The sequence below is a fragment of the Streptopelia decaocto genome (assembly GCF_964273445.1).
Source record: "Streptopelia decaocto genome assembly, chromosome: 6".
NCBI classification, from domain to species: Eukaryota; Metazoa; Chordata; class Aves; order Columbiformes; family Columbidae; genus Streptopelia; species Streptopelia decaocto.
The window spans coordinates 9,035,217-9,055,406 of record NC_138660.1 but is presented as its reverse complement, the minus strand read 5'-3'; the positions used below and the strand labels follow the sequence as shown (position 1 = coordinate 9,055,406).

The following is a 20,190-nucleotide window of genomic DNA, read 5'->3' as shown; positions in this document are numbered from 1 at the left end:
CTCTGTATACATGCATGGCTATAAGCATTTAAGTAACTTGATTATATCTAATTATTTATTAATCATAGTGAACTTCAAAGAAGTTGTAGAGACTGTACTGTAAATGCAGTTATTTGCATTCTAGAACAAAAACGTATGCAGCCTTACCTCCTCCTTGTGGACAAGTTCTCATCGCTTTCACTCATCACCAGGACTCTGCTAGATCCTCCTTGACTAGCTTCATGCATCACTTCAATCTGGAAAAAAAAGGACACATTACAAGTGAAAATACTAATTGCTGATGCATTTATTTAGAGAACTTTACTCTTTAAAAGAGTAAAACCCCAATCTTACTTAGTCTAGAAATCACTGGACAAGGTAAAATTATTGAATTCTAGATGAGCAGGTAGTAAATCAAGAATACCTCCTCTATATTTTTCTGCTTCCATGCTCAGTAGTGGCATGAGGGGTGTTCCTGGCTCCAGGCAAAGTCTCTTGTGTTCTTCCACTACAGCAGGTGAATTACCTCCTCATATAGATAATTAGAGGTGTAACAGTCTGTTCCTTAGACTCTGAAATACCTCTTTTGTTTTTTGCCTGAATGCAACCCAAAGGCTTCACCTTTTCAGAGTTCTTTGCATAGTGCCATATGGAGAAGTCCAGGGCATCTGTCTTGTGCAAAGGCTGTCCCCAGCTTGAAATGGACTGGGGATTTTTACATAATATTTTGATAAACATTAACCTACTTCCTTGTCCAGTCTTGAGAGTTGGATCATTTCAAGTGTGCTCCAGGCCAGTTTTAAGCAGGCTTTTCCTCCTTTTGCCTGCAGCTTTAAAAGTGGGACTTGGGCTAACTCAAAGGCACTCTCTTCAAATTCAGTAAAACAACTCAGCTGCTGAGTTTGCAGTTAATCCAACCCAATATCTAGACTTCCTGAGCACTTTCATTTTTAAGGGCTGATTCTGGGGAAAAAAGCAGTGGCCTGTCTTATGTTCTATATAGCGAAATTATTTAGCTGTTTGGTGATGATGATGGAATCAATTCATCAGCTATCTTCACCTGAACTATTATCAGAACAGATAGAATATACACAAAAACTTTTATAGCAACAATGGGAGGGAAGGAGAGAGGGCAAAATTCGCACTGTAGTATTGGAAAATAGATTTAAGAATGAATGTATGTTTTTGTAAAGCCTGTAGCATGTTGTTGCGTATATCTAACTGTGGGACAAACAACTGGTTACCTGCGTTACTGATGAGAATACCTCTCTCTCATACTACCCAACTTCTTTTGTGATGTTATATATATCAATATAGATTAATTTTATTATTTCCCTCAATACAGTTGGGGCCCTCTCTTTTTTCTTTTCTTGAAACATACCTTAAATTGCATGTTTTAACATTCTAACAATATGCTGACCTAAAGAACTAATAATCTAAATCTTAATGCAGGGAAGATGCAAGAAAATTATGACAAAGGGATGTTATTATTTAAAATGTGAGTGGCACTCTGTTTTGATTTTTGTCATGGTAAATTTGTAAGTGAAGGGGATATTGGCAAAGCTCCAAAACATTTGTACACAGACCATTCAGAATACAACTTCAGTGGTCCTCTGCCTATTTCATTCATAGGTATATTTACATGGTTTAAACCCAAACACTTTCAATAAGAGAAATGAGGCATTCCTTGAATTTGACAGGAAAAATGAAGTCTGGTCTCTGAAAGAGGCTGCTTCAGCTAGCTTGGGTGAATTAAAAGTTTCAGGATGCAGCTGCACTTCAGCTGAGTTAAAAAGAACTGCAGATGAATGAAGTTTCTGGATCCTTCTGTTTCCAGTCTTAAAATACGCAAGGAGGGCTAAACAGCTGTCTTGAGAGCTCACGATCACAGAGTCTCCACAGCTCAAACAGAAGACTCTCTGCTGTAAGCACAGGGCTCTGAAACGCTGTAGGGCTTGGGAACGGGGAGGAAAGGACAAGGATGTCCAAACAGCCCTGAACAGAATCTTGCTGCAGGAACAGTAATGCAACAAATGGCATCATAGAGACAAAAAAGCAAAATACATTCTCCTGAACGTTATTTGCCCATGCAGCAACAGGTAACAGTGGAGTTTTTCTTTGGTTTATTTTTAAGTATTAAAATGTCTAGTCTTTCCTCCTTTGCATAGAAACTACGCTTAGAAAATATTTAAGTGAGGAAAAATAGATAACTTTGTAAAATTCTGATCGTAACACAATTTCAGAGGAGCTGGAATAAGATTCCAGTTTTAGAATAGTTAATATCCTGTAAGGAAGGATGGGCACTTTGGATGCACTTTAATGTGCTATTGTTGGACATTCCCTCCGTGTTTCCCCTTTTATCCTCTGCAAGTGGTTTCTACTTTAGTGTAACTTGGTTTTCCATGTACTTGAGTATCAATCTTTTTTAACGCTGTCATCTGAGTAACTACCAAACTGCAACATGAAGTGTAAAACCAAAATGCTTGCCAGAGAATTACCTTGTAAATGTTCAATTTTTTAATTCCAAGTATAAATATGTAAATCTGCACTTATATTGTTCTGAATTCTCTCACAATATGGGACGTCCCCAAAACGTAGGTATTCCTACCTTAATTCCACCTTTAGTCTTCTTAATGTTTTTCTTTTTTGATAACTCTACTTCAGAAATGGATTTTGGAGGGCAGGAAATTTCTGTGGACCTCCTGTTGGTAGCTGAAGGAGTCAAAAAGAAAGTAACATTAGGAAAATGGGTGCTAAAAGTTGAAATCCTACTTCCTAATGAAAGCGATGAGCAAAGACCCTGTCATGCCAGCAGTAAGTGAGACCTGGCTTAGAGAACTGAGCTGTGGCTGGAGTGGTAAAGGACCAGCTGGTGCACGGGATGGGTGACAGTGTTTGGTGCTCAGCTCTAGGCTTTGGTTGGGTTCCTCCCTGGCCATCATCTTTAGGGTAGCACAGGTGAATGTCAGCCAGCTGTACCAACAGCTGGGTCATTGTCACTTGCATAGTTTTTCAGCTCAGGTGGTGGTACCTGTATGGGATCCCAAATAAAGGAAATTTTGGTTCTGGTAATGGTTTGCTAATGTTGGATTATAATGGATTGTTCCCTGTTAGGTTTCATCACATGAAGAAGTCCCAAAGGAGTCATCATACAGGTGACCATATGTGTAATGACAGTGAATCCAAGGAAATTATTTCAGCATGTCACCTGCCGTGTCAGGTTTCTTGGTCCTTGCAGGCTCTGTAAACCACAGCTGACAGCAACTTGTCTAATGCTACTAGAAAATTATCTGTAACCACTTATCTTGAAACTGCTGTCCAAAGCAAGGGTTTAGAATGAACTCTGAGAAGGGGGAATCATATATGTAGCTTGAGTAGAAAATAATCTGTTACAGTTTGTATCTTTGTTTTAAATTGGTAATGAGTTCACAGTGCATGTTATGTAAGTGCAAGGCAAACAGGGCTCTCCTTAGTTGCTGAATTGATAAAGGCAGCCATGCATGTCTTGGTAAAAACAAATATGAATAGCAGGTGAAATGATGAAAGAATCTGGGTCAGGCAACAAAGCACAAAATTGTTGCGATTCTGAGATTAAGTCCCTTTAGGTTTTATGCTGGGAAAAGTATCAAATTAAACAAGAATTTTTCCAAAAATAAAAGGTGGTGTTTTCAAATGCATCTGGTAATACTTTAAGATGTTTTCCCAAGTTTAATGTTTTGCAGTGTTGAGAGTCTTGGTGGTCACCTTCTGTGGGTGAAACTGAGAATTGCAATAAAAAAGATGCAGACATTTTTGAATGAAGACATAGTATCAAAAGATTCATGTAGGAGAGGACTTAAGACTTTTTTTTAAAGAAATACATTAACACATTTTCAAATGCCTTTGTAATTAAATTCTTCTTTGAATGTAGTAAAAAAAAAAAAAAAAGGGCATACAAAGACCCAAATTATATGCAATTAAAAGGATAATATATCAGTTTCATAGACATTAATAACAAAGTCTAACATTTCTTCCACCCTCTATCTTTTCAACTGCCTGATCATGCAGCTGGGAAGAGAATTATTTAAAGCAGCTTCTCTCCAGCTCTTTCCTGAATTGTCCTTGTTTTATCCAATGCTGAATGACATGAAGATTTGGCAATGCCCACTTCATGCCTCACAATTAGTCCATATTAGAAAGTTTCTTCAACGGAACAGCAAAGTCTGGCAGCCACCAGCAGCTCTAATCCACCAGCAGAAGATTCTTATGGTTCCCAGGACTGAGCTGAAATGCAAATGTTGACTCTATTTGGTTCTTCCATCACTCTTTCAGAATATACAGCAGGGGATTTGTCTTGATTTTAAGCACCACTTTCAACAGACGCCTTTTTCCCATTGCAAAGAAAGCTTTCCATAAAGTAGCAATTGTTCTCTCAAAGGTATTGTTATTTCACCCCAAAAATGGTGTACTGATATTTTGAAACCAAGAGGTGAGATGAGGGGAAGCAAAATGCAGCAAGTATAAGTTATTTGTCCATATTGTCAAAGTGCTTCCTACATTTCTAATCTGCAGGGAGGATGATTTCTACCATTGGCAAACTGAGAATACCAACCTTTGACAACTATTCAATAAATTTTTCAACAGGCATTTAATGTTTTTCCCCGTGAATCCCTGAGTAGATTGGTTACAAGCATCAGCAAATTCATTATTTTCCATACTAATGGATCCTGAAAATTCTATTTAGCCTTAAATTTTCACCTGTTGTGATCTGAAAGAGATGCAGGCTGTGATCATACCTATTGCACTGAATAGTATTCTCTCCTGGAGCTTCTCCCAACTATACCCTATTTATACCTGGAAAAATCAGCATTAGAAGAAAATAAATAAATCTAAGATTTGATCACAAAAGTCCTGATTCGATTAAAGAAAACAAAGATCTTGTTTCATATTCTTCCCCACATACCAGGCAGTCCTGAATACCTCAGAAATGCTGCCAGTGTCCGCTTACCATATCTAAATCTGAGTTCAATCCATTCCATTGCTCTACAAAGCTAATGCCCAAGTTTTATTTATATGGGATGTGTTATTAAAAGGAATGGAAGCCAAGGAAATAACTTTGGGAAACATGAGAACTTTTGCTGAAGAACAGCACAGTTAGCAATACCGAGTTCTTTGACCTATTAATTAATCAGAAAACTTTCTAGCTTGAAGGGACGGTTCATTCTGGTACAAAAATCATGGCTGAAACCAGTCATCAGAAACATGGAAATCAGTTATGGCTTCAATGTCTGGCAGCTGCAGGTGGTCCAGGAAAGACAGCACTGGGCAGTTTAAATGAAAGATGGTGCATCCACGGTGATGGATCACTCTGATCCAGCAAATTGCTCTGTTTACTGGCTTAGTCTTGGTTTCATGAATATGACATTTCAGAAGGAAGGAGGCAGGCACAAGATAAGGAAACACTCCGGTCCAACTGCTTACATTTCAAGGGAGAATTTGGTTCAGATTGAAACAGTGAAATTTCTCCAATTGACCCAGAAATGAATCAAAAAGAGGAAGCAATCTGTTTGCAGTTGTGCTCCAGAGTGTTTTGAGTTAGTGACTGGCCCATATTCAGAGACTGCTGCATGTGACTATGTTTAAGTAGTTTCTGGAGTCATTTAGAAAGAAACAGCCCACATACCTACCAATTATTATTGCACTAATTACTGTGAAACTGGAAATATTTTATAAGGGAAATTCTTGCATAAAATTCACTACAGGTGGCCATTTCAAGGTCATTACTGTGCTGCTGAGGAAGCTGGAAATTGTAGTGTTTGCCTACTGAAAGAACAAAGGCACAGAAACACAGAAAAACTGCAGCTATCTATAAATAATCTAAGGTCTGCCTGGTTTCAAGGTTGTTTTCATCCTATTGTTTCACAGTACTCCCCTGGATAAAGAGGAATGAAGATTTCATTTTGAGCTCATTACCATTTTTAACTGGTTGATGCTGCTGTTAAAGCAAATATTGTTAAAGGGCATCATATGCAGAGGTAAACTTATTGCACAGATGCATACAGTAAAGCAGGATTTGGGTCCATCACTTGCATTCAGCTGGGGCACCACTGTGCTTCCCTCATGGGGCTTTAGTAGTGCTTACTAATTTTTTATTAAGAAGTTGCATGATAAATATGGAATTACTGTTTTATTACCTAGCCTAGAGCAAGTGGTAATGTAAGCTGTACTGTCCCTAAAACTTCTAGGAAAGGGCATAGCCTCGTGTGCTCAGTGTTTCCTTGCAGTCGCTCTGCTACTCCAGGACTGACCTGTACTCAGTGAGGACGACTGGCAGTGCTGCTTGTGAGGAAAGGCTGTGGTTTCACCCGTTTGCCCACCCTGCTCCTGCTCCATCTCCCCGGAGTTCATCTCTCCGGGGGGCTCCATCGCACCAAGAGGCACAAACAGAACTGTGTGCAGCTCCCAGGTGCTCAGACACAGCCAGATTAGAGCACCTGGGTGACTGGCCTCAAGTTTGCTCCTGCTGCAGTAAATGTAACTCATGGGCTAGCAAGAGAGATGACTCTGTAGTCAAGGGCTACGTAACACACCCAGCACTTCCAAGACATTCAAAGTCCTCCCAGTAAGTATCATACCATGCTTTACGTTCAGCGCATTGTGAATTTCCCAACCACACGCTTCCTCATCTGCTCTGTGGGAGAGTTTGTGGATTTTCACTAACCACCTACAGCAGAATCAAAGCCCTTTGGCAAGAACAGGCATGGGAATGACTAGCTGCCTAAACTGCTTATTGGGGCTTGCAGCTCATGCTGTCCCACAGGAACATGACTTTGAAGATAACTAATTACTTAATAGTGGTTTTGAATGCTGATGATGACAAAACAGCATGCTTAGGCAGCGAAAGAAATACCAGAGCATCTAAGGTTTAGCATTCAATGATTTAATACAGAAAGTCTTTTCCATCCTTAGGCAATATAATCGACACTTTTGTGCTCTAGCAAAATTGTTGTCAAGCCCCCAGAGAATCTGCCCATATAAGCAGCATAGAATGAGGCCCCTGTATGTGGAATATTATTCTGCAAGGAGACACACTACTTGGTTTCCTCAGACTTGCCCAAGTGTGATAGCAGCCCTACAGCAGCAAAATTGAAAGCATCTTTTCCTTCTCTCTACTTCATTTATAGAAATATCTTGAACTATAGAATCTGGTGGTTTCTCAAAACCATTAATGAAAATCAAATGCACCATCCTCTTTGTGTCATCTAGTCTCTCTGCAGCCGCGCTTTTCCTGCACACATCCCCAGACTCTTACAAGACATTCTTCTTTTATCCTCTACCCAGATGTTATTAGTTAGTGAGTGTTACACATTAGTGACTATGAGGAATGCTGGAATGGATCCACATTTAACTGAGATGGAATCAGTTTCAATTTTATTATTTAAAGAACTGAAAAGGCTCCAGCTGCGTTCCCCCATATGAATTTCATGTTCTAAGTTGGCCTTCTGAGATGGTTGTAGGGGGAGTCATGGATTTTGAGTGTGCAATGTGCTGTTAAACGTTATTTGCTTAATGAGCTCAGAGAAATTTTGAGATCTCTGCTCCTGTATTTCACATCCGTGTTGCACACAAAGAAATCCCTGGGTGAATATTCTATAGCATTCAGAAGACAGGAGATGCCAGCAGCAAAGCTACATGTGCAACCCTAATTTTGCCTCTTCCCTGCTAAGGCATCTTGGCCCACCCTCCATGAAGAATCCTTGCCTCATTCAGCACATGGAATTAAAACTGCTTAATTAATGAGCAGCTATTCACTATTTTGGTTTATCTGTACTTCTTAGTGGCGCACAGAACCTTACTGTCCATACACTATTCCAATCCCTGCTCTGAAAATAATTGTCTTTTTTTCTAATAGTAATTTTTACAATTCAAGTGCTTCATAAATATTTACTGAGCTGTTTTCACAACACTTCTCAGAGGTTAACAGGCTCTTATCAACCACACTGAGATCTCCAAGTTCCATAGATAAAGATCTAAAGAGAATACACTTCTTTGGGAGAGTAACTTGACATTTTTAGAAGTGAATTTTCAGGTTACTGTGTATAATATGTCACTTCACATGTTCAAGAGCACATGTCCTGCCCGGTAATTCTGATTTCAGTCTTTCTCTGTTTTTTTCAGTGCAGATTACTTTATGTAGTTGCCCAAGTGGCAGTTGTCAGTTCCCTCCTTTGTTCTCACTAGTTAAGTGGCCATAAGTACTGAGGGGAAGCGAGTCCCAAGCCCTGCAGTGCTGGGCAAAGGGGAGACAAGAAAGGGACATGGTCACAGCCCTGCAATAAGGGCTTAAGCTGCTGCAAGATCGCACTGTAAGGAAACAGTGCTGGGGATAAGAAACATATTTCATCTCTGAGTCCCAAAGATTTTTGCTGACAACAAAGGAAATGAGACTATAGGAGCCAAAATATAGCAAGTTCATACATAATGAACATGTATGAACTGAGTTTGTTTTCTTTTTTCCAAGTGCTTATAATTCTGCCAAATCTGGACAGTTTAGGAAGCGACAAAACTATTCTGTACTGTCACGTTCCAGCTCTCACCACCAAGGTAACTAAAGACAATTTTCCTAGCCTTGTTCACTGGGATTGCCAAACCATTTTGTACTGAAGTTTTCCAAGAAAGTGTCAGGCTGAAGAAGACAGCCTTTGGGGAAGTTTCATGTCAAAGAGTTAGAGTTTGGGAGAATTACAAGCAAATTAAAGCAGAGAAATGCCAACTACAGTCATCCCTAATAGCTTATATTATCCTTTGCAGCTCTGTGGCTTATCCCACTATGCTTGACAGCCCATAGGGAATACCAGCCTGTGTGGTTTGATTTTGTGGACCTATCCCAATTCACTCCAGCTAAGGAGTTCTGTACAGAAACATGGTTCACAAATATGTAGTAAAATAATCAAAAATTATGCCCTCAGAAGTGAACTAGAGCAAGGGAATTTCTCCAAGTGGCACTGCTTTCCTCCTGACACATAGAGGGACAAGTTCAGCCATTAGCAGTATTCAAGCAGCTTCCATTGGGCGTGAATGGAGTTCTCCTTGAAATAAGGTGAATAAATATATATTACTTACATATTTTTAAGGCATTTATTATAAAAGGGTCAGCAGAGGGTTTTCTGCCTTTTCTGGGTTGATCTTTGAATGATATTTAAGCAGATTCCCACAGCTAGAATGTGCACCAAGTCCAGCTGGCATGGACTTTAGAGCATCATGATAATTCCAGTACCAATATTGCAATGTTGAACAGGCCTCTCCCTGGGAAATTTACAAGTTCATTTGCGAAACCAAAAGCTTCAAGCCAAAACGGAATGAATTTTAAATTTTGCTTCAGAATTTCCAGAGCCACAGAAAAGCATTGGGTGAGGGTGAGTTTACAGCACAGCTCTGAGCTGCCCTTCTGGCTCTTCACTAAACCAAGATTTTGCCAAGAGTCACCAGAGACTGTAAGGACATAGACACAAGAAAATGTCACAGCCAGTTCCCTGATAGAAATCTGTCGTTTCTGTCATACATGGTATCAGCTCTACCTGTATGTATGTGTCCATGTAAAATGAAGAGTCTCAGTTACAATAATGGAGTATTTCATGCCTGGGCCTTTGCCTCTGTGAAGATTTTTAGCACCCTGAACTGGATTGAATTTTCCCTTCCACTCCTTGTTAGGGAAATGGAGAGTCAGCAAGTAAAAACAAAACACAAAATCTATTCTAGAATGAACGTAACTTTTCTTCCTGTCACAGCCAGCCATTGCAACGCTGCCATGGTATTGTTACATCTGCTGCCTGGGGACAAAAGCCTTTCTTTCTGTTCTTCTATTTCTGTTTACTACATTTCATTGCCTTTGCCTGCCTTTGTATTTACACAGCCTAGGAACATGGTATTTTCCTGTTGCCATATGCTATTTTGCAAGCTTTTGGAAATATTCAGGTATGTCCTGGGTAACAAATAACAGTGAGTTACAATATCTGTTTCAAGAAGGTGCTCTTAGCCTTTAATTTTTCCAAGATGGTGCTCAATAAATTCTCCCCATAAATAAATGCTGACTCTGCATTGATCCTGTGAATGTGAAGAAAGGGCACAGAGGAATGTCCTAAAGAGGGTAGCTTCAAGAACAACAGAATTTCACAGCCTCATTTTCAAGGCTTGGAATAGGACTCAGTGTCCCCGTTTCTATTCTCAGCCACGTTTCAGACTCAGACTGTCAAGCCCCTTGGTGAATCACTCAGTTTATTTGTGCTTCAGATTGTTTTTTTCTGAAAAAGAGGTTGACATACTTACCAGTAGTTGCTAAGTGCCTGAGCATTCTGAGGGAAAGGGCACTCAGGAAATTCAAAGTATAACTCTTTATAGTGGACAATTGGATAATACCCAAAGGATGACATTATGCATTATATGTAAATATACATCCGTTAAAATAACTGGGTTTGAGCCCCAGAATAAGCTGTAGATAGCCGGGGACTCCTGTTTCTTTGTACAGAGGTACTCTAGGTCAATCATCTTTAGGCACAAAGAATCTGAATGAGATGCTATGGTCTACTTATCAATGTCTAAACAGGGCTGGGTCACACTTTGCATCTCCTCAGAGAACTGAAGTAATGTTTTAAAATAAATTTCATCTACCTGTTAATTTGCAACAGGACATCAGAGGCTAATCTTTGTCACACAGTTATCCTGTGTGATGTAACACTGAACTGCAGTGCAAGGGTGAGAGCAATGGAACATCCCATGATTCTCAGTGAAAGAGCTGACAGTATTGGATTGGTGGCATGAACAAGAATGAAAACTTAAAGCATCGTCATTTATATACTACTGACTATTTTTTAAAGTTAAATTTTGAAAAATCTGCAAATGCTCTAAAAATTACAAGAAAGAAGTTCAAGAAACCCAAACACAGAGACTGCATGCATGAACTGAAATGCAAGACTAGCTTTTAGCCTGAAGATGCAGTTTCACAGTAGGTGAAAGCCACTCAGAAACTGTACTACTACTAACAAGGACTAACGAGCTCTGACCCGACCTCACAGCCTCATTTCTCTGCAACTTCCTTTGCTCAGCACTAGTGGCCATGCAGTGAACAATGTGATCAACTTGGAAGTTAGTGCTGCTTTGAGCAGGTGATCAGGCTACGTCACCTCCAGAGCTCCCCATATTTTTCTAACTTGTGCAACGGAAAATTAACTACTACGTTTTTGCAGTCAGTTCACTGAGTTTTCAAGGTAAATCACAACTCGTACAGCTGACTGACTGGCAACAACAGTGCAAGAGGGGAACACATTGCTGGAGGATGTATGGGTAGCAGAGCAGGACCTCTTCAAAGGCACTGTGGTCTCAGCTTGCCTTAAGCCAATAATGAAGCTGAAACTCAAGGTAGCAACTATATGTTAAGAACACAGCCGGCATGGTTTTTTGGGGAAAAAAAAGCACAGATGTCAGATTGTGCATGGTAACTGGAAGAACATGATCTTCCTTGGCAAGAAAAGATGAGTGTTGTGGAGCAGAGAAGAACAGGGACATTTGTGTGACCTCGTGATAGTATGTCTAGAAATCAAAATGGTCAGGCTACTGCCCATCCTAATCTTCCTGTTTAGAAAGCAAAGTTTATTGGATACTCCTCATGCAAATCAGTTTTTTCAAGGCTTTTTGCAAAAGGTTCCCCTTTTAAAAAGCTCTAAAATTCCATTTTTTACTCTCTTATAGCCATTTCTGCTGAAAAGGGACAACTCCTTCTTGCTACCAAGTACAGGGCAGCTGCTCTCCAAGATTTGCTTCCCCCATGCTCTTTTTGCAGAAAATAGCTAACTTGGTTAAAGGCACGTGCTAACCTCAAATCAGGAACTTTTAGCAAATTCCAAACAAAAGCAAGGTTCCACTTTTATAATTTGTAGAGGATGACACTAGCAAGTGAATGAAGTTATGTAGAGGGAAAAACCAAAAATTGCACAAATGAGTCAGAGTCGCTAATGAGCCCCTCACCTTTGCAAGTATCTGACTGAAACTTGAGGAACTGCGACCCTTTAAAGGCAAATATTCACATTACAGTATATGCAGTGTAAAAGAGGTTCTCCTGCTTACTTTGCATACTTGCAGTGACTAGCCTGGCTTGGGTTTTCAAGAAGCAGCAATATCAGAGATACTGGCAAACAGTATATAAATGTACACTGTAAATTAGACCTAGGAAGAGAAGCCTGAATCTTTTTTTTTATTCACCCTTGTTTGTATGTTTGCACTGAGACACATTTCACGTTCATTTTTAACAGCTGAGCCTGCAAGTCTGACACTGAACATCAAATTCATTCTGTTAACAAAAATTAAACATGCCCACATGGACTAAACATTGGCATGTATTTGAAAGCAGCTGTGTATGGCCTACCTACTCCTGCTGGTCTGGTAATCTTTGGTGATGCTCGCTTTGGAGAAGATTCAGGATGTGGGGCAACAGGTTGTACTGGCCGGGTCTGTTTGGCTGCCAGCTTCTTCAGACTTACTTGCCTCTTGTCAAACATTTCTTGTACATCTTCTAGTTTTTGTAGAATTCTTTGGGCATTGGCCTAGGCAAAGAAAAGGTAAACAACAGATGGTTGTTGGTGCTGGACTGAGCAAGTTAAGAAAGGAATTATGTTACCCAGACTCAGATTAGAACTAAATATCATACTGTGCTGCAGTTTAATGCAGCCCAGGCCATGCACTCGGCACAGATCTCAGTTTCACTGGGTAGGACATGGTGACTCATGCACTCTTCCATGAACTACTCTGAAGATAATCTCATATATCTTCCACAACTACTCATCTGAGTAAAACTTACCACCCTCAAGTGCTCACCTCCGTGCCCTTTTGGTGTGGGGAAAGAGGCATATTTGAGCAGAATCAAATATATAGCCCAGCACACTCTCATGCAGCAGGCAATTGGTAATTTTGGAATTCTAAGTGAGTGCGTGCATATCTGAGGTGTTTTACCTTTATTTCAGGGGTGAGGATCAAGTCAAACTGATTGTAGAACTCTTTCGGGTTAGAGAGCTGGTGCTCCTTAGCTGTCACCAGGAACTTCTCAATTTCAACAAGCGCAGTTTCAGCTCCCTCTTGTGACTGGCACTTGTCCACTGCTTGGGAAGCCAAGAGGTAGATTCCAGCTTCGCACCACTGGCTTGCCTTTAAAGAAAAATGGGGCAAGAAGGACTCCATCATTACGGACAGGCCATGCTGTGAAGTGTTGCTTCTACTCTGTGAAATACAGATTTGACCTAACATGCCACAAAAGGGAATGAATGTCACTTCATAGCACCCAGCAGTTCCAGGCGACAAGTCACCCTACCTAGATGTGTAGAACAACAGCAAGTTCAGTTCAGGTCTCACGGGCTAGATAGCCCAGAAACATGTAAAATAATAATATTCTGAGCAAAGAGGAGAAGTGCTACTGTGGTTGCTGCAAATCGAGTCTGTCAGCTCTACTGTCCCATTTCGATGTTCAATCACACGTTTATCCAAAACCAAAAACGAATATTTAAACCGTATCAAGACTCCCCAAAATTTCTTAGGCGTATGAAACTCAGTTAAAAATACTCCAAAACAGGTTTTTACTGTAAAATAATGGTAATTTCTGTTTCAGATGAGGCTGCAAGGCTGACACATGCCAACATTCTGAAAGCATTTAGCTTGCTGTGCTAGCTAGAGAAAGTGAAAACAACTGAACAAGCAGTAAACTGTTCATTTTTAAGCACAGGAATACATTTGGTTCTCCTTTCAAATTTAGGCCTAGATCAATCTTTTCTTAGTTTTATTGCCTATTTTTCATCATTTTAAGACCATAATTATGGGAAGCTACAGCTCCAATTTTTATAGTAACAGTTTCCGAATTAAATGGAGAAACAAGAAATAAATACTTTTTCTCTTCATCCAAATTACCTTAGCTTATAAAAACATTCATTTTCAGCAGAACCCTACCAGGGCTGTTATCTGAGAAGGTTTACTCACCTTATCTAACTGCTTATGCAACTCAAGAGACTTTCCCAAAATATCGTACTTTTTCTTGGTCTCATTGGTAAAGTCATCACAAATACGCCTGAGTTCAACACACTTTGGTCTAATGGAGTCAACTGCATAATGGTTGTTTTGGATGAGCTGTTCTCCATGGAGAGCTAGAGACTGGGCTTTCTCCAAAGGTTCCTGTGAAGTTAAGGAGAAAAAAAATCCAATGTTAGATCTTAAAATGACGTGCATAATAAAGACAATTAATCTCTGTAATCCCTGCTGTAGCCTGGAAGTAAAGGCTTGGGGTATCAATCTAGCTAATGTGTCGTACTTTATATTTACATTGAAGACCAGCTTTGCTGTCAGTGAGTATATTGAAACACAAGAGGTTCCCTCTGAACTCCAGGAAACATTTTTTTTACTGTGAGGGTGACCAAGCACTGAACAGTTTGCCCAGAGAGCTTGTAGAGTCTCCCTCCTTGATGATATTAAAAAGTCATCTGGACAAGCTGCCCTAATGGGCAACCTGCTGCAGGTGGCCCTGCTTGAGTAGGAGCATTGAAGAAGACAATCTCCAGAGACCCCTCCCGGCCTTTATCATTCTGTGGTAACTGTGATTCTGCAAGTCTATGCTGCCTTCTTTCTCACATACAGGGGACATTAAACACAAGCTTTGTTTCCTTGCAAAGTTCCCAATAATAAAAAATACCTATATTTTTTCACTCACTAATTGCCAGATTTATCATGCTTTAGTTTATTTTTTATTCCAGCATACATTTTGGAAAACTCTTCAGATCCTACTGAGTAGAATTCATAATCTTAGTCACAATAGGCTGAAATTAGGGGTGGCTAACAGGAATAGAGCAAACCTCAGTACCTTATGGGATGTGGAGAATGGAAGGAAAATGCATGTTACTATAACTTTTATTCCTTTAGGCTTCTGCAGAACAACTGATCAAAAGATCACAATATTTTCCAATCTTAATCCTATTCTTAAGAAAGATCAGCTTTTCCATTTGTTCACATGCATCATCCTCTGACTCAACTTACTCATTTGTTCAATGCTTTCTAATAACACTAAATATGACTATATCACAGCGACCAGCTGATGGAATTACAAAGTGTAAATGTCTGCAAAAGAAAGGTGTTTACTAGAAAGTATGAGTGTTCCTCAAACTGCTATGAGTGTAAACAGAATGGTTTTAAAACGTATCCGGCCAAGGCAACCTGTTAAGTATTCTGAGCTTCTCAGATTCCAAAGATGGACCTGGCCTTTCATGGTCTGAAATACCAATTTTTTAACTGGATTCTAGCATTTCAAGTAACAAACTAGAACTACTGGGTCTGAACCACACTGGCTTCTGATAATTAGGGTATGAGTTTTGCAACTTAAAATCATGACTTATGAGAAGAGAATACATGTGATGTAAGGACAGTGACAGAGAAGTGTCTAGAAGATCATATCTATAACTGCTAGAGTACTATATTGAGTGCAAACCTGTCCTTTCTCTTCCAGCTGTTTCTGTTCCCTTAGGAGGTGTTCCACTCGAGTCACACTGTCTCCAATGTCAGCAAAACCTGCTTGCGCTTCAATGAGATTATCCAATGTCAGTTTTACCTGAAAAGAAACAACAACAAAAACATAAAACAAAACAACGGCAACAACAACAAAAACACACACATCACCACCACGCACCACCCAAAATACCATCACAAGATACTAAAAAAATTATAACAAACCTGTGGCCTCTAAACATTCACCTACATCTTTTAGAAGAGTCTGCGTCTCAAGATAAGTCTTTCAGTTCATTCCAAAATGGAAAAGCCAAGGAATAAGGCAACAATCAACTATTCTTCAAAGAGCTGCCCCGCTTCTCACTATTTATTTAGGCACACACGGTATTAAAGACCTGTAACTCCAGAGTCTATATTATTCCAGAATATGTGTTACTCCAGCCCGTGGGCTGACATTTGGGCTTTCTGAACTGTATTCCATTGACTCCGGCGGGATTAGTAACTTACCATCCCAGAGGTGACATTTGGTAACATCACACATAAATGCAAATTGATTTATTAAGAAGTTGGTGTTTCACATTTCGGCCTAACACACTGGAACTTTCCTCAATGTGCCTTATTAAAATGCTGTAAGATATCTGATAGCTGTCAAGAATTTATTTTTTTAATATCTATTTCCTATTTCATAATGAAGGGCTTCTCTCTCAACCTCCTTTTTGGATTGCCAGTATACTCTAAGTATAGGTAAAATTTGACTTTATTTACCAGAGAAGGCTAGACAGAATGAACAAATGAAATACCTCTCTAAAATCATATTCAAAGTGTCGAAGCTGCAGACATTGTTCTAGTTTCAGGTGATGCTTGGTCCAAAATTGATCAAAAGCCTTTTCTGTTTCATCCAACTGAGCCAACAACCTGTTAAGAAAGTAGAACAAAAATAGCTAGTTCATTTTTTCAAGTTACACCAACTAGATGGCAGAAAGCAGAGTAGGGAGACGGTGGGGAGCCTACAGCTGCGTACAAAAGCTCTGTGTCAGCTTTCTCTTAAGCAAAAGAGAATTAAATTTGCAGTGGTAGAGGCAGGAGTGCAGCTGATGAGTGACAACAACGTGGATCCACTGTGGCAGTTGCAGTCCTGCCTCCTGACCTGCAACAGGGACACAGAGCTGTTCCATGCGCTGGCACCAAAGGCAGCTCTCTCACAAGCTTCCACCCACTTCTTCAAAGATAATTCACCCCAAGCTAATGCAGATTGGATATGATGCACTTATTATTTTAAGGAATGTTTAATGCAGAACTCTACAACTTGTTCATTTTCTTCAACCATCAGAAACAGGCACGAACTGAATCATTTTTCCCAGTCCATTAAAAACAATAGATTATAAGCTCATAATGCTTCCCATGGACACTGTTTCACTTTGTGTAAATGATGAAACATTTATTCACAAAGAAATTAGTATCAAGGTGTCATACATCTTGAGTAAAAGGTCTGGCACCGGACTAGTGAGTCATCCTCACACTCTCTCAATGATCTATTACTTATACTAAGAAGTAGAACATTTTAAACAGAAAAATATGAAAATGAAGTGTTCTCTGAATATCCGATATTTCAATAGATGGGCACTCTTTGGGCAGGCAGGGGACCAGGCCTGATCTTCTATAAGCACAGTGAGTGCTAGAATCGTCAAGCTATTGTGACAAATACCAATAACTCTCTCCTAATAGTCCTAATAAACTAAGTTCTTTCTTCAATGTATCCCTGAAAAATGTGTTTTTAAATCAAAGCTAGTTGTTGAATTCAAGATGAATTCGCAAATTCCTGTGGTATGACCATTTAAAGGATTTTAAAGTATTCAGTGAAAAATACCAGCCCAGCTTTACTTTTGGCAGCTTTGTTTCCCGTGAATGCAGACACGCTGGAGCACTAGCATGACATTTCTCTTTTCCACTGCATCACATGGCACAGCAGAAACTTCTACATGGTAAATAAAAGCTTTATGGTAATACCTAGCATTATAGGAAGGAACAGGGGTTTCTCTCTCTCTGCAGCTGTGAAGGGGTATGTTGCAGAGTATCATCTTCATCTGTGCCTCCCCCAGTGTTTCCACAGACATGCACAACCACGTACCCTCTCATCTCACATGGATTCAGATGCCACTTTCTAACCAGGCATAGAAGTCTGGAGGATGCATATGTGATGGGGAAAGTAATTCCCACGTTAAATCTTCAGCCAGGTAGTTAGTGGTGCAAACAAAAATCACCAAGAAATTCAGGACTTGTTTGAACCTGCACTGACAGTTTAATCAAGTAGCTTCCTCAAAGCTATTCCCTTCGCCAAGTTACCTGTCCAATTAATTCTGAATAGCTGAACCAGTGGGAATCCATAGTCTGCATATTTAAATCATTAAATTACCCTTGTATTTCTTAGGAATAAATTAGCAACTTACACAAGGTTGTATAGCTTCACTGACCTTTCTACTGTTGCCACATTTTCCAGTTCATCTGGACTGAGTTTGCTGTTGGCACTTCGGGTGACTGGCTCCCTAATGCATGTCAGTAGGGTGGCCCCCTGCTTCACAGCCAGTTTCAACTCATCCTGAGGGGGAAAAAGAAAAGCCAAACAAATTTTATGTACTTATTCTAACAACACTCACATCTCTTAGATGGACAACATAGTAATGCTAAAGGGGGATTCTTTCATAGGTATCAAATACTTGGAACAAAACAGAAATGCTTACCAAAGATGATATGTCTTCCTAGAAATGCAGACACTAAATCTATTCACTTTGAATATAGATATATTTCTGAGAAAAGCATGTAACTTCTGAGCAGATTGTATTTCTGACCAGGCAACTTGCAGAATAAAGTATTCTACCACAAACTGAATGTGCCACAGGTCGTTCAGTCAGCAATTCATTTCCTTAAGAAACGTTGTGACACACTGAGCCATAGTACCGTCAGCTACCAAGGAGTCATCCACAGAAGAATGTATCTTCCCAGCATGAAAGATGAGCAATGAAAACGACAATGAGGCTCAAACATTAACATGTCAGCTGAGGAATCCCCACATCACTGCACACTTCTTGCATAGAACTTGTTCTTGTGTTAATATAGCTTAAGTAGTATTTTTATCTCTTGCATTTAACCTAAGGTGTTTGTTGACAGCAGTAATGTTTTCTTCTGAGCCTTAGTCTACAAAGTTAAACTTGCCCCAACCTTTTTTTTAAAACAAAACAAAACAAAACAAAAAAACAAAACAACACCCATCATCTAGCTAGATCATTCTGTCTATTCCTGGATTATCCTCACAGATGTTCTCTACATCTGCTCCACTGTGAGTTCATCCTTTCTGATAAACTCTTCATTGGGAGCCCATGCTAGTCCAGATGTGATCCCATCACACCCTCTCATATATCAGAAGTGACTTTTCCCTGTTTTATCATTCCTGAAGCTGTAAAAAGTCCTTCTTCATAGTTGAATCAAATCAACCTCCTGAAGTCAGTTTTCTCTCCTCTTCAGCAGTTTCCAGACAATCGACTCCCAAGTGATGGCAGAAAACTTTGTTAAATCAAAAATCATGTATCACACTGCTGGAGCTGTCATGAGACAACATTCACCTTCAGCTTGCTGTGGTGGTCAATGTGTGCGGAGAGGAGCTCCTCCGTGCACTGCACATCGTTGGGAAGCTCAGTCTCTGCTAGGTCTGTTCCAAAGGTCTGTAGCATCTGTGCTGTTGTTTTTACTGTCATTGCAAAGTTTTCTATCGCCTGGAAAAAGCAAGAGCATAAAGTCACAGACTGGTTATTTAGCCATAACCCTTTAACAATGCTTAGTCCGTCAGGCACGCTGTGCTGCAAGTATTACATGCCTGTAAAACTGGCCATGGGGCCCTTTTTTGGGTGAATATGCCAAAAGTTACAAATTAAATCCTGTGTCACAAATGATCTTTTCACAGGCATCCAAGTATTATCATCTCCATTAACCAGCCGGGGAACTCCCAGAGCTTAACAGACATAATGAAACCACAGAGTATGCCAGCTTCAAAGCCAGGAATGGAACTTCAGATCCTATGTCCATGCTTGCTGGGAAATTCTGCTGTGTTTAAAATTTTAATTAAGGCTTTATTTAAGTTGAAGAGACTCCAAAAGTATATAGGGCAAAACCTTTTTACACTTATATTTATACAACCATTGTTCACTCAGCAGCAATCTGTCTTCCCTCTGACTTCTGAAAATGTGCATCTCCATCCTGCCTATCTGTACTCAATGCATTCGAGTCACTCCCTCCTATCTGTTCATATTAGTACACAAATACAAGAACAGCTTGCTGCAAATACAGTTAAAACACCTAAATTCATTGGACCACTGCTCTTTCTTTTTCACTTGTGTGCACCAACACTAATCTTGTCAGAAATCTGTGGTTTTACTGAAGGAAATGGAAGTGAGGAAGGCTTGAAAAGAGTGCTGCCTTTTCAGAGTAGAATATATTGTTCAGACTTGTGAGATGTGATTAAGACCTTTGTATTAGTAGCAAGTAACAGCATGAGATGTTTTTCATGATCATGCCCCAATTACTTGAAGGACTCTATTGTCCCATATAGCTCTTCATTCTTTACACTTTTAGATCTAAACCACCCAATGGTTTGAGTCAGTCAATAGCACTAAGGATGCTCTTACACCCAGTCAAACACTACAGAGTTGTTGC

The 20,190-nt window shown here is 39.8% G+C and overlaps 1 protein-coding gene across 1 annotated transcript in view; it reads right to left on the bottom strand.

Moving 5' to 3' along the window:
* MCF2L2 (MCF.2 cell line derived transforming sequence-like 2) overlaps positions 1–20,190 on the bottom strand; it is a 163,949-nt gene that overhangs the window by 83,643 nt on the left and 60,116 nt on the right. The window contains exons 7-15 of the mRNA XM_082056760.1: positions 19,104–19,253; positions 17,958–18,082; positions 16,287–16,401; positions 15,470–15,589; positions 13,975–14,166; positions 12,961–13,152; positions 12,377–12,554; positions 2,588–2,691; positions 148–236 (exon numbers count right to left, since the gene is read on the bottom strand). Coding sequence (XP_081912886.1) covers positions 148–236; positions 2,588–2,691; positions 12,377–12,554; positions 12,961–13,152; positions 13,975–14,166; positions 15,470–15,589; positions 16,287–16,401; positions 17,958–18,082; positions 19,104–19,253 — 1,265 coding nt within the window. The remainder of the gene's footprint in view (positions 1–147; positions 237–2,587; positions 2,692–12,376; positions 12,555–12,960; positions 13,153–13,974; positions 14,167–15,469; positions 15,590–16,286; positions 16,402–17,957; positions 18,083–19,103; positions 19,254–20,190) is intronic.